We start from the raw sequence: 15,204 nt of genomic DNA on the forward strand, positions 1-15,204 counted from the left end.
AATCCATTTTCTTTAAATACTTTTTCTTTTAGTTAATCTAATGTTTATTAATTTTCAACTTAATTTCTAAACAGTTTAAATATAAACAATTATTTTTTTTCTTGGTTTAACTAAGATTAGACATTTCAAACCCTAAACTAAAATTGACATCAATATACTTCTACTTTCCAAGCATTGGGCAAATTTCAATCCTTAGTTTTAATAAATAAAAACTAAAACTAAAACTAAAATCACTACCTTTACCTCATTTTCTTTTCTTTTCTTGCTACTGTAATAAGGACTTGAAGTAACACAAATATAATTCAACCAACGCATTCTAAACTAAAATTTGGAGTTCGTGTCTTTTCCCATCAATTGTTATACTTAAAAAGTGGTAAAACCAACAAATGTTCAAATATGAAACACATGAATATTTAATATATAAATCCAATCTTTATTTTTTCACTAATTCAAATACATAAGTGATAAGAAACCATATTCCTATTTTCTCCTACACTAACATCAGTAATTACACTGAAAATTTGGCCTCCCAAAGGATCCACTGAAGAACAAAAAGAAAAAAAAAAAACAAAAAAACAAAAAGGAAATCTCTAACCAGCAATGCAGGAGGCCTTGAGTACATTATCCATCATCTCTCTTTCAATGCTGATTTATACTAATTCACAATCGCTTCTTTTCTTTCCCTCTTGCATGTTTAGAAGTTTAGGAAACAGTTTCAACAGAACATCTCCAAGTTATCAAAACTACAATACTCCTCCAAGTCTCCAATCGAAATATTAGTCATTGAACTAGGAATTGACACAAACCCAGTTTCGAAATCACAGCACAATCCAAACGTATCATTCGATTCAAACGTCAGAGAACACTCACTTTCCCTAAAAGGGCTTTGATCATCTTGAACTTCAGAACCGAACATCGGGGATGGGGGACAAAATGGTTGAAGGAGGCCACCATTGGCATTGTCTAAGTTCTCGGATTTTACTCGAATGGGGTCGGAGCTGAACATAAAACATAAAGGATCATGTAACTGCTGCAATGGCTTTTCTTCTTGTTTTGGTGGGATTGGGTGTTGAAGTAATGAGTTTTGGTGTTCTTGTGGTGTGTTTGTTGAATGAAGGGCTTTGTTGCAAGTGTGTCTTCCTCTATAAGTTACATCATAAATGGTTGGATCATTGTCTGACTTTTGAACTTGTTTTGTTGCTAAACATCCTTGTGTAAAGCGATGTGAGCATCTAAAATAGCCTCTGCATTACCCAAATACAACAAAATGTTTCAGCTCAAAACTGTTTTGGAATGCGACCAAAGTTCGAAATCACCAGCTAAACCATTCCAATCAAATTTGAAAAATAACCTATGTTCTGTATCAAAGAACAAATCAACAAAATCCAGAACTGTTCACTTTAAAACATCTTTGTGATTCTGTTTCATATATTTAATACGGTTTCTAAAATTAGCTTTGTTATGAAATTTGATATGAAGCCAAGAACTTAAATGTTTCAAAAGATTGAAAGAAATTTTGAAGAAATGGAGAGAAACCAACACAATTACCAAAAACGAATACCTTTTTGTCAATGTTTTAAAATCTAACTCTTAACAAATACGCAAACCATTTCTTTAATGGAGAGAAAAAAGACATTCTTTAAAAACCAAAATTCAAATGATTATGAAACAGAGCCGAATCCGAGCACAGACGAACCAGGAACAGAGTTCAGATATGAGTAAATCATTCTTAGTCCAACATTTTTAATGCATAATGGGGCGAAATCATGAAAAGAAGTGGAAGATAACAAGTTAAGAAAAGGTAAAGTACCTGGGAAATTGGGATCCAAGAATATCCTTCTGACCATACTTTCTCCAACTAAATCCATCACAACCAGGACCTTCAACAGCAGAGCCAGAGGAAACCTTAACCTGTTCACTCCATTTCGCCATTAACTTTCTGCAAAACCCCAAAACCCCAATCAGAAAACTCCCTCAAAATCCAACAAACCCCACAATAATCAACCAATCAATAAAAAACAAACAAAACCCAGTACCTTTTTTTGGATACATCTCCATCTTTGACAGCCGCATTGACCGGAGCAATGGCGGAATTGACGGAAGCACCACCACCGGCGGAGAGAGCCAAAAGCGCGTTTTCGTAGGAACGAAGAATCTTATCGACTAAGAGAATGCCATGGGAGGAAGAAGAAGGATGAAGATGGTTACGGAGTTGGTTAGCGAGTTGTTTGCCTTGATTAAGCTCTTGAATTAGAGAGAGAAACTCCATGATTGAAGGTGGAAAGATGCGAAATTGAGCATGGGAATGGAGTCAAAGTTGAGAGAAGAGTAGAGGGGGGGAAAATAGGGTTATAAAGGGAAGAGGAGGAAATTGGAGAGAGAGAGAAAGGGGGGAAACTCCATGATTGTGATTGAAGAAATTGAGAGGAAAAGACAAGGAAAAGATTGGTGAACAAGGTAGATCAAAAAAAAAAAAAAAAAAAAAAAAAGAAGATAAAATGGAAAAGGTCGAGTTTATGACTGCTTCAAATAAATCAAAACTCTTTTTCTTTTCCCGTCGAGAATTTGACATTTTTGGTTTTAGTAGGAACGAGGAAGTGAGAGAGAAGGTTCCTAAGATTTTTCCTATACACAAATAAGTGAAGATTAATGGGATGAAATTAGAAGGTTGGGAATTTTAATTAGTTGGTTGTTGTCTCTGACCCTTTTTCTTTTTCTTTTTAATAAAAGATTGATTGGTTAGTTGTTGGTATTGATTATTCCATACATCATTGGATTATATATTTATTTATTTTTCTTTAAAAAAAAAAAGAAGAAGAAAAAGAAAAACACCCCAATCCACAACAAAATCTCATAGTGGCATGATAAATGGTAACAATCTTTTTTAGGTAAGAGTTGAATAAGAGATTTTAAGGACAAGAACAAGTTTCCAAATATAAGTGTGTTTAGTTTTCAAAACTTGACTTGAATTTTGAAAGCACTATAAATATTAGACAATAAAGAAAAACACTAGGAGTGAACAAGTGTTTATAGACTTAATTTTCAAAAACAAATAACCAAAATAAAATGGTTGTCAAATGTCTTCATTATTATGATTGTATGTTACAATCTATTTTATTTTCACATGATTCAATGATGAAGAAGTGTTTATAGACTTAAAGGGATAGTTGAAAATATAAAAATTATATTTAAAATATTAGCCTGTATAGCAACATTTTTTTAAAAAATACAAAATGGCAAAATATGTCAAATTCTATTACCAATAGACCATATTGTAAATATTAATTTATTGATGGTAGGCCATAAAAGTCTATCAATAATAGACTTTGCTGCATTTACAATTTATTATAAAATATTGCTATATAGCTGACTATTATTACAAAATTTGTCACTAGTTTTATGTTTCTATTCATATAATATTTATATAAATTTGATAATATTGATGTCATTTGTAAATTTAATATTTTACCAAAATTGATAGTCTTGATGTTATAGTCAAAACTATTTAATTGCTATGGATACTTAATATTTGAAATTAAATTGGATCGATTTAATTTGATTGTTTTTTAAAAAAGGTTGAAGTGAAATTATCTAATGGCAAAGTTTGAGAAATTGTGTTGTAATAGCTAATTATTCTTCCTAAAAGTAATTTCGATTGAAATTTAGATAAATTAATAAGAGCACTCATTTTTTGATACCATGCGATGAGTGACACTACAAGAAAACAGAAGTTTTCTGACGCTAAAAAATACATCAGCACAAAGAACGTCGAAAATAAGGGTATTCCCGATGCCATGTTCAATGCGTCGGGAGTGGCTTCGGGAAAAAGGGTATTCCTGACGCGTCAAGCACGCGTCGGCCAAACGACGTCGAGAATAGACCAAATTAAATTTAAAATACACCTTATTCCTAACGCCATGCAGAGTGCATCAGGGACGACATCGGGCATAAGGGGTTTTCTCGACGCACCATAGCACGTTGGAAAACCCTTTTAATGAGCGTCGGGAATATCATTATTCCCGAAGCCGTCGTGTGGCATCGGGAAATCCTCTTTATAAACGTTTCAGTTTTTTTTTACACATAATTGAAAATGAAAGGAAAAAGGAGAAGAGAGAAACGAAGAGTCTTCACCATTCGTAGCTCGTCGCCATCCGTTCTGTCGTCGTTGCCGTCCCTCGCCGCCATCTGCCACCTTAGGTAAGTTTAAATATAAAGTTTGTTTAGTTTAAATTTATGTTTTAGGGTTTTTAATAAGAAAATTGTTTTTGGATTTTCTTTTGGAATAAATTTTTGTTTGTTAAATGTATTTTTGTGTAGAATGTGTGTAATTTGTGGTTGAATTGAAATTTGAAGGGTTTAGGGTTTATAGTTAAATTAAAAATTGAATTGAGGGGGAGATGGGGGTTTATAGTTAAATTGAGAATTGAATTGGGAATGAGAAGGGGATTTGGGGGCGGGGGGCGGGGGGGGGGGGGGGTTTATAGTTAAATTGAAAATTGATTTGGGGGGGAGGGGGGGGGGGATTATAGTTAAATTGAAATTTGAAGGGGGGTTTAGTTAATTTGAAATCTGAAGGGGCTATACTTAAATTGAAATTTTAAGGAGGGTTACTAGCTAAATTGAAATTTTTGTAGGGGGGGTTATGGTTGAATTCAAATTTGAATTTGGGGAAGGGGGGGGGGGGGTATGGTTGCATTCAAATTTGAAGGGGGTTTATGTTTTAAATTGAAAATGTAATATGTGTGTTAAGATTTGTTTTGGCTATCCTACAGTTATGGTAGCCTATTTGTGTTGTTGATTTGAGATGGCTATATTGTATAGCCTTTTTTTGTTTTGAATTTGCTTATGTTTGAAATGGTTTCAAAGGGAGGTAGTAGGATAGCTTGAAGTATTTTGTTGGTAATAATTAGGTTGTGTTGGCTATTCTGCAGTTATGGTAGCCTTTGTAATTTGAAGTTAGTTATAAAAAAATAGTGAAAATTCAGGGGAGTAAGTTATGGATGTGAGAGAGTGAGAGAGATGTGTTTCTAATCAAACTTATTTATGTTTTAGAGACTTAAACGATGAATAAGGGTTGGATAATGAAGCTTAGAAATAAGTTCTCCCTTGAGTATAGACGGGGAGTGACCCAATTTTTAGAATTTTCCAAGTTTCACGTTGATGCCTACGGACGCGACTAAGGTGTCCATGCAAGAGATGTTTGAATTTAAATTATGGTTTATTAGAGGGTGTAGAACGGCATCTATTGACTATTTGGAATATCCTCCTACTACACAGAATGAGTGTATCATGGAGAGTCATTAAGCTCTAGAGGTATATAAAACTTTGAGGAAGGAACTAGTAGTAATCCTTTTGATGAAGGAACTAGTAGTAGCCAATTTAATGAAGAGGTGATATGTCTGGTATGCTAAATGATTTACAAGCCTCTATGAACATGAAGAGGAAACAGAGGAACTTCGTTTTGAAGATGAAATGCCGATGAATGTTGGGGTAGATATAGATGAAAATAGAATAAATAATATATTTCATAACTTATTGAATGAAGCACGTAATGAGTTGTACCCCGGTTGTTCTGAATTTTCGTCGTTGAATTTTTTGGTTAAGTTGATGCATGTGAAAGTTCTAAATAGTTGGAGTAACAAGTCGTTCGACATGTTGTTAGAACTCTTAAGAGCAGCGTTTCCAATGTGTAGTACTACTATTCCTAGTTCATTTTATGAAGCAAAACGAAAACTTCGTGACTTGGGCTTGGGATACGAGACTATTCCTCTGCGACCACTATATGAGCCGTACATTCTAGGTATTTGTCATGATTAATTATGATTTCAAGTTTTAATATGTATAAGAAATAAACAATATAATTATTTTCATGCAGGAGCAATCATGGACGAACAAGGCTGCTAGACAGAAGCAGCCTTACAATCATAGTAGCAGGTCAGTCGTTTCTACAATGACAGTACGAGCTCGTTGAGAGAAAAGGAGAGTCGATCGATCGTGTGAAGTTGTTTCGAGAAACACACGTTTGAGCTGGGACGTTCGTGTCGTATGCCGCAGAGGATGCACATGTAAGTTATGCCCTTATTAATTATCCTTTTTCATTATATATTTTTGCGTGTTACCTAACATAGTTTTTAAATTTGTTGCAGAATCAAATGTTGGAACTCCAATCTCAACCTACTCCAGAGGGTAATCAGCCACTCTCTGAGGATGAGATATGCAATCAGGTGTTGGGTAGACGATCATGCTACTTAAAAGGCCTTGGTTGAGGACCCAATCCGAAGACCCACAGGACGACGAGTGCGAGCAGTTCATTGACATCTTCTTCGCAGTCCACACAAAAAGAGATTGGATTACAAGCTAAACTTAATGAAGCTTTGGAACGGATTGAAATGCAAGATAGAAATCACCAAGCATTAGCTTCACAAGTGGAACGAAAGCAAAAGCTGATAGAAGACTTCGCTCGTGCACAACAGGGACCATCACATGATCTCTAGCTCTACGGTATGTATATATGTCTTAATTATTCTTAAGATTTTGCAATGATAGTATAGAGTGAAGATATGAATATGTGTACTAAACTTAGTTACTTTTATATCATTTTAGGACCAAAGGTGTAGAATGATGCGTACGCGCTTCGTTGGGAGACTTTTTGCTATGTTTGCGGTTTTTTGTATTATGAGAACTACATTTTTTGTATTAAACTTACTAATATTTTGTGAACTTATTCGTATTATTAATTTTAAATCTTTTTTTAATTTGTGTTTGTATTTCTTAATTTATTATTTTATATTGAATTTGTTTTAATTTAATCTAAAACGTCGAAAAAATATTTGAGCAATCCAAATGTCGTTGTGAATGTTTGAGCAAAATATTTTCAGAAAAAAAAATTAGAAATTAAATATTTTAAAAAAATATATAAAAAGGAATTTCCGACGCAATGAAACGTTAGGACTAGGATGCATAAGATATGTTGGGGAAGGGTGTCCTGACGCACAACAGACGTCGCGAAAAAAACGTCAGAAGAGGCATTACCGACGCCGCGCTTTGCGTCGGCATAAGGTTCGTCGGGAGAGGAACTCCCGATGCCACTATGGCAGACGCATGTCACGGCGTCGGGAGGGGCAGTCCTGACGCCATGTTGGTATGACGTCGAGAATACCTCTCCCGACTCGGTTCTCCCGACGCCGTGAAAAATGTCGGCATATCCTTTCCTGACGTATTTTTCATTTTTGCGGATGTTTTTGTACGTCGGGAGTACCCCGTCTCTTGTAGTGTGATATAAAAGGCTTGATTTTGGTATTTTTCTTTAGTTAAAGTATTTGCATGTTGTTTAAAGTAACCTCTAAATGACTTAAATGGGGTAAAATAAGGTAAGCACATTTCTTGGAACAATCCAAACTTAATTAGTTTTACCTTTTAAAATTTTTTATGGAGAATTTAACTACAATGATGGGAGCGATGCATCCCTTCGAAAAACTGTTTAATCTTCGAGATTATGCTCAATCGTTCGTGGTTGATGCTGTTTTGGTTTGTTTCCAAAGTTGAAATTAACTAGTGAGTTTTGTGACATCATTTTGTCTGCTTTCAACCTTTTTGGCCTATATAAAAATGTAGTGGAAGTGCAAGTTATAAGTTTAGGAGGGAACATAAATGAACTGATGTCATATTCTATTGAAAAAGATCTTGACGACATGAAAATATGGTTAAGAAACACTTAAAATAATTGAAAGTTTTTTATATCGACAACTTTCCTTTTTGGTGGATTAATCATAAGAACTCCAAAGTTAAACGTGTTTGGGTAATCTCCTTAAAAAATTTCTAGAATACATCCTAATACTTGTCCGAATTTGAGCCTAAGAAAGTTTCCTTATTCAAGAATACAACAACCTAGAGGAACTCTCACACAACTAGATTCAACAAATCTTCGAAAGACGAGAGTTTCTCTAAAGAGCCCTAATACTACTACTTTAATTTCCATCACTTGTTTAGTCTCTATTTCACTTCATTTCATTTCTAGTTATGATCTAAATTAAATTTCTATTGCGGTAACCATCCATGTGGATATTCTACAACTTTTTAAGGCTTAACTTTATGTTAATTCATCATGTTGTTTTCATCTTTACCCATTTCATTTGTTCAGTTTAACGTTATCTTATTAAGCTGAATTGACCTCTTAATTTAATATGCTTATAGAGAAGGTTAAGATATAAACTAATTTTTTGAAGATAGAAGTATCACATAGGACTTAGAAAAATTACTACATGAATTAAACAAAAAAAAAAAAAAAAAAAAAAACATAGCAAACCACGTAGATATAGGACTAAATTACTTAGGCTCCTAAAACACAACTTGATCAGAACAAGACTAAATAAAATTAGCATATTGGTTGAAATTGAACTTTGATTCTTAATCCTTACTTCTTCCATCTACTGTTTAATTATTTTAATATTCTGCACATTAATTATTCAAAAACACCTTTTGTCTACATTTGATACGATACGCATTGAATACTCTCAGTACGTATTGATAATGTATGTTTGGAATTATTGGACTACACCATTCATATTTACACATTTCTCACATACATATTAATTTGGCAGATCTTCATGTACCTAAACATGCATGATTTTAAATCAACCATTAAACCCTTTGATCAAATGCTCATATTTTTAAATCATTAACTTATTTTAAACCAATGAGGATCTGGTAGAGAATGACATGTCATTTTATTCATACATACAAAGACAATTTTAAGAGATTAAATTTAGATTTTGTTGAAAGTAAATATGACTAAAATTAGACATTAGAAAATATAAAGAAAACCTCAAATAAGAGGGAAACCAAATATATGGCGTCTTCTTAAGATTAAATCAAACAGATGAACTTATTTGATGAAAAGTCATCAACCTCGTCCTCGACCAACGGTTTAATTTGATATCATTTTTTCCAAGTAAGTTTAATATATTTAAAGTAAATGTTATATTTAAAATTTAATTAATACAATAGCTACCTAATTACTGTTTCTAGAACTACTTTTTCTTCCTAAAACTATTTTTTATTGTATGCATCTCAAGTTGGAGAAATTGACGAGAGGGGTTCATTTTGATAGCATACACCTAAATATTATTGATTCTAAACCAAGAATGGTTTTATCACGTTGATCAAATGCACTTCATAATTTCGAATGAAGAAGCTATTTTGAACTAGTGAGTATTTAGGGTGTGTTTGAGAGTGATAGTTAGAGTAGTAATTTTAAAAGAAATGATTTAGCTAGGTACAATTGATCGTGTAAAAATGATTTCTAAACAATCAAATTTATGTTCGGTAACAAACTCTTAAAATTGATTTTCTTATATTCAAAATTGAATTTTAATCATTCAAGTACTTAAAAAATCAAAATTTTGGGTATCTAAAAAACTATATAAAATAAGGTGGTGATTCTTAGTTAATAAGTTTGCACAATCACTATCGGTGCAAAACAAAAATGGTTATTGTGTCAAAGTAAAAAATGAAATCCATGAATAATTGGTAGGGAAAAAAGTAAAGATGAAGTTAACATATTCTTGAAAGAGCATTTGAATATGAGGATACTTCATTCATAGGAAGTTGGGAAGAGAAATATATAGTAACATATTCAATATGAGGGCGTGCAATCCATGCACGCTTTATATATATATATATATATGATGTGTATGTTACGGTTTATAAAGCATATTTCTTCAATAAAAAAAAAAAAATATATATATATATATTAGAAATGAAGAGAATCATACATTGCTCCTTATAAAATTATTTATTAAAATATTGTAGTTTCAAATCATTTCATTTGTCTTTTTCCTCTATTCCCTCCACTTCCTTTCTATTTATTATTTATTTCAAATGGTCCATTATTCAATAATCCACCAACCAATTTAATACTTCTTTCACTTTCTTTTTTAATTATAATTCGTATGTATTTTTTAAATTTAATACTCCTTCATCTTCTTATGTGTCAAATAATAAAAAAAAAGGTAAATTTTTATAATATAACATAAAATATTTACGGATTGTGTAATAAAATCTGTAAAGTTAGTCCTCTTTTAAATATTTTAAATTTAATTTTTTATCGTTTTTCTTCTCTTCTTCGTCAGCGATTTGATTTTATTTTCTTTCCACGATCTTTCTTTTTTTTCATTTTTTTCTTTTTTTTTTTAACTGTTATTTGGTTGTTCAAGATCCTCTACAAAAGACTTAAAAAAATGTCGTTTAGATTTAGACAAAAAATAGACAAATCTAAACAATCGTGTACTAAAAAAATCTTGAAAAAATAAATAATTGTATAAATAAATCTAAACCTTATACCAAAAGAATCTTGAAAAAATTCTTTTAGCCAAACTAAATGATCAAATTTTAAAAAAAAATCATTTAGATTTGGCTCTAAACGACAGTGTAACTGATCAAATCTTGAAAAAAAATCTTTAGATTTTACCATTTTGTTATATTTTTTAAAATACCCCATAAAATAACCAATCATCCTTAATAGATATATTGAACAAAATTAGTTCAATATTGTTATTGAAACTTATTATTGAAATATCATTTGAAATTAATTATTATAAAAATGTGGTTTTTTTCCGAAGGGAAGAAGTTTCTTCCAACTCCTTTTTCTTTAAATTTTCAATTTCTTTTGTACGTTTATCATTCAACATCATAGGTTTGTAACCGTCAATCATTCATCGAAATTTATTACTTGAGCATGAACATTTATGTTGTAATCCGTCTAGTTTATATTAATATCATTCTTTACCAAGATTTACCGTTGTAATCCGTCTAGTTTATATTAATTTACTATTATAATATTTAGTAATTGTTTATGTTTGAAAAATAATTAAATGTAGATTAGAATGTTTAAATTAACACAATAATTTAATAATTTTTATTCATTTAAAAATTAACAAAAAATCAACAATGTCCCACGACCTAAACGTCATCGATTTCATGTTGGTTGTTTTCGTTGACTCTAAACTTTATGTATTGCTTTAGTCTCTCTTGATTCTCTAGTTGTTATTGGTCCTTTAATTGCTCGGGTACCATTGCAAACACTTTATAGTACAAATATTCATTATGCTCTTTACGATCGTGCTCGTGTCCAATGCATATATGAAGATGATGGATCGATCCCTAAATCCTATTCCAGAGTTTGACGATGATGGATCAAGCCTTGAATTATAATATCCTATTATAAAGTTTGAAGATTGTTCGATCCCTGAATCATAATATCTCGTACCAAAGGCTGTCATCATCCTTAATGGACTAACATAACCTAACCTCCCTTGTGTTTGTGTCATAAATGACACTTCTTCTTCATCCAATTCGGAATTTTTTATAATTTTTTAAAATATATCCATCAAAATAGAGATTTCTATAAAATTAAGACTTTGATATATCTATTAACATAGATTTTTTAATCCTTGTTAAAATATAAAATTCTACAAAATCTCACAAATTTTCAAAATAAAAATTTCCCCTTAAAACATACCAAAGCAATAATTAGTCAAACAAAAAAATCTTACACTAAATAGGTCTATTAGACTATCACCGTGTGTTAATAGTCAAATACATTTTTTATTTAACAATTAACTGTATGTTAATTACATCAACAACTATAGAGATTATTTGCGTGTGTGATTTATCATTGTGTGTTAATAGTCAAATATAATTAAGAATATATGGTTTTAATTTAAAATTTAAGTTTTTACTTTGATTAATAAAAAATTTGGTGTAAAATTTGGATAGAGTATTTTTTTTTTAACTTTCTTTTAAGTTCAAAAATATTTACGAAACCCTTTTGATACTTTGAAGTTCTTGAAAATTTGGAGGTATTTTTGATACAAATTACAAAGCTTGAAGGGCATTGTTTATAACATAACCTTTTAGGATATTCATAACACTACAAACCACGCACATTTTTAGAAATGATTTTTTTCCCCTTTGATTCTTTTATTTAAATCATGTGTAAGTAATGGTTTTGTTTCCTTCCATTTTTTTCTTCTAATTGTTTACTTTACTCACTCAAATTACTAATACCAAAAATCTGAAAGATCTAATATAAAAAGTTAAAAGGTTTGTAAAATAGAACGTTTTGAATTAACGAAACAACAACAATAATAATGAACCTCATGTAGTCACATAATACAAATATCATAACATTAAACTATAAATAAAATAGCATCTAAAATCATAATATTGAAAAAAATTAGCAAATCAATATTAATAAACGTAGCAATATGACAAATCTCTAAGTACATAACATTTATCAAAACTTTTAAACAGCAAAATATAATTTATAGAATCATAATATTGATACAACTGATGTAGAAAATAAATATAAGAAAATATAGTAGATTTAGTAGTTTAGGAAAAGAGAAACTTACAAAATCGAAAAACAATTCTTATTACTAAGTTCATGCAAAGGGACGTGGTTTCGAAATAGCTGTATTTTCATAAAAAGACTACTTTTTTAATCATATTGAGATCTTGGTGATTCTACAGCATCCTTCTTTTGCTTAAATTAAAGAAGAATATGTTAAAAGGAGATTAGAAAAGTGTATATATATATCTCATGAAATTAATTAAAGCTCATAGGATTATGAGGGGGAGCATATGTGATGAAAATAGTGATTGACTGAATGAAGCAATTACTTGTTATTATGAGGGAAGCAAATTATGTGATGCACTTTTTCCCCTTTAAAATGGTTTTATCTCACTCACTTTTCATAGCAACCCTATTAAGAAGATACATATTAAAATCATAGGAATAATACATATTATTTTCATCATTCATGAGATTTTGTTTTCTTCTTAGTTTTTCTCTAGTAAGGTTTTAACAAAAAAAGAAAAAAGGAAAACATCCATTAATTGATCTCTCCATTTACCTTCCATAACTTTTTTGAATCTCTTTATGTTTTGTTATTGTATCTATATCTCCACACCTTATAAATAGAGGTCGTAGAAGAAACTTGAAATACGATACACCTTCGAGTCAAGAAATAATATTAACGGTCATACATGAAAACAATTACAATTGTCAAATTTCCAAATATATATTTGTTTGTATATGTTTTTAGTAAAATAACATACCTATAGTGCAACATAACCAAAAAATATACTTGGATAAACATGATGCTCATTACAAGAAATATATGTCCAACGATTAATTAGAACTATGTCATTACAGAATCACCACAGTAGTATATAGATTTGTTTTAGTATACTTTCAAAATTATTTGCAGACAATTGCTACATATTAAGATGTATCAGTTGGTTTTTGTGCTGAGATAAATCACTACAATTTTATAAACTCTTGTCAAACTTATATAACATTTACAAAAAGATCATTCCAATGGATCGCATTGTAAAATTAAAAGTCTATGCTTGATCTTCATTATTCTTTATGTCAATTTTTTTTAGAAAATAAATGTTACATAGGATATCATGCTTCTAGACATATGGCCCTTTTCAATCCTCCAAGCCTTTATCATCATCCATTTAACTCAAATGTCATAGTCATTTTAGTGCACCCCATAAATGTTGATTTAACTTTCTCAAACAATTATTTTTTTCCTTTTTCAGATAAGATTGATGGTAGATAAACATCTTCACAATCTAATATAAAGCAATATACAATTCATTCGACTCTCTCTCATATCTTGATCAACTGGTTGGCCAACACTTGCTAGAAAACTAAATGCTTGAGGGAGAATCAAGCTAAGTACGTACCTATGAAACAGTATTTTTGTCTAATACTATATTGCTACTACTTTCTTTAATACAAATCAAAGCTTTTAACATCTAACCTCAAAGAAATTATAACATGTTTTTCGGTGACGGTATCCATATCCTAATGTTACATATTCTTTCGTGACGATTTCGATACATATTTTTTCAGTTAAAAAAATAAACAGTAATAGATATATATTTCTTGAGACGGTGTATTGAACTAAACATGTATATTTTTACCATTACTTATATTATATACTTCCTTTTTTGTTTTCTTAAATGATGAAGGGAAAAAAAAAAAAAAGAAAAAGAAAAAAGGAAAACCTTATTGAGATGGATCTATTGTCTTGTTATGTATCTATATAATAATTCTCTCCTACTGGGAGGTGTCATTTTCAACCATTTCTCTTTCTATTGACAAACACTTCTTCTTTGTGCGTTTTAATTTACATTTCTATTTATTATATGCTAAAAAATAACTTAACTTTTGTTCCCTTGGTAAGAAGTAATGGAGACTATGTTTACCAAATTGTAATGAAAATTTATTTAATCGTACTTCTATTAATGAATTAATGATAACAAACTCAAATCACAAACGTAATTAGATATTTTTTTATAGCGTATACTTAAAATTATGAATTAGGTAAAATTTACTGTTATTGTTACCGTTACCTCTACCTTTAAGGGTCAAGTGATACCGGTATCAAGTATCAATAACTATAATAGTAAAGATGTCAAAACTGAAATTTTTTTAAGTTGTAATAGTAACAAGGATGATAACCGTTACGGTAATTATATTCATGACGATAACGAAATAACGTAATTCTCGAGTGTAATCGAAGTGAACACTATCTATCCATCAATTGGATAGCATTACTTCATTATAAATTCTAATATGACCCTATGCGTCAGTATAATTGCATAACACATATAAATAATCACAAAAGTAATCGATGAGACCCACTTTTGTCATTCTTATGGATCATCTATTATGTTTCACACTTGGATAAACGGTTAATTAAATGTCAAATGTTATGTGTTTCATGACAGTTTTTTTGTTAATGGAGAGGTTTTAACTAGTCTACCATTGCTCAAGAAATATCAATTCTAATAATAAAAATTGCAACAAGAGCAGAATAAACACAATAAAAAATTTGTAAAAGAGACATCTTCAAAAATACCAAAATATTGAAATTATTAGAAAATATAGTAAAATTTATTCTACTATGTAGTATATTTAAAATTTTTACTATATTTTGTAAATAATTTATTTTTTATGTTACTCATAACAATTTTCTTTTAGATTGTTCCAATTTTACATGGTTTGATATATCTAATACATATCAACACTAGATACACAATTTAAATACAAATTTATGCAACTCATTATAACAAATTTAATAGTCAATAAGTACTCATGCACTAGTTATAGTATTCTTGGACTAA

The 15,204-nt window shown here is 30.4% G+C and overlaps 1 protein-coding gene across 1 annotated transcript; it reads right to left on the reverse strand.

Annotated features, from left to right (window-relative positions):
• Window positions 1-412: 412 nt before the first annotated feature.
• On the reverse strand, window positions 413-2,535 carry LOC103500461 (probable WRKY transcription factor 53). Its single transcript, XM_008463760.3, has 3 exons — window positions 2,037-2,535; window positions 1,811-1,939; window positions 413-1,244 (listed from the first exon to the last, which is right to left on the reverse strand). The coding sequence occupies exons 1-3, from the start codon at window positions 2,267-2,269 to the stop codon at window positions 716-718; spliced, it is 891 nt and encodes a 296-aa protein (XP_008461982.2). The 5' UTR covers window positions 2,270-2,535; the 3' UTR covers window positions 413-715.
• Between the last annotated feature and the right edge of the window lie 12,669 nt (window positions 2,536-15,204).

The sequence above is a fragment of the Cucumis melo genome, chromosome 1 (assembly GCF_025177605.1).
Source record: "Cucumis melo cultivar AY chromosome 1, USDA_Cmelo_AY_1.0, whole genome shotgun sequence".
Lineage (NCBI taxonomy): Eukaryota > Viridiplantae > Streptophyta > Magnoliopsida > Cucurbitales > Cucurbitaceae > Cucumis > Cucumis melo.

Excerpts from the sequence above, each read along its gene's own strand:
- LOC103500461 (XM_008463760.3), bottom strand. The coding sequence starts at position 2,269 with ATGGAGTTTCTCTCTCTAATTCAAGAGCTTAATCAAGGCAAACAACTC. Across the intron at positions 1,940-2,036 it reads GGAGATGTATCCAAAAAAAG|AAAGTTAATGGCGAAATGGA; the intron begins GTACTGGGTTTT and ends GGGGTTTTGCAG. Across the intron at positions 1,245-1,810 it reads CTTGGATCCCAATTTCCCAG|AGGCTATTTTAGATGCTCAC; the intron begins GTACTTTACCTT and ends TGGGTAATGCAG.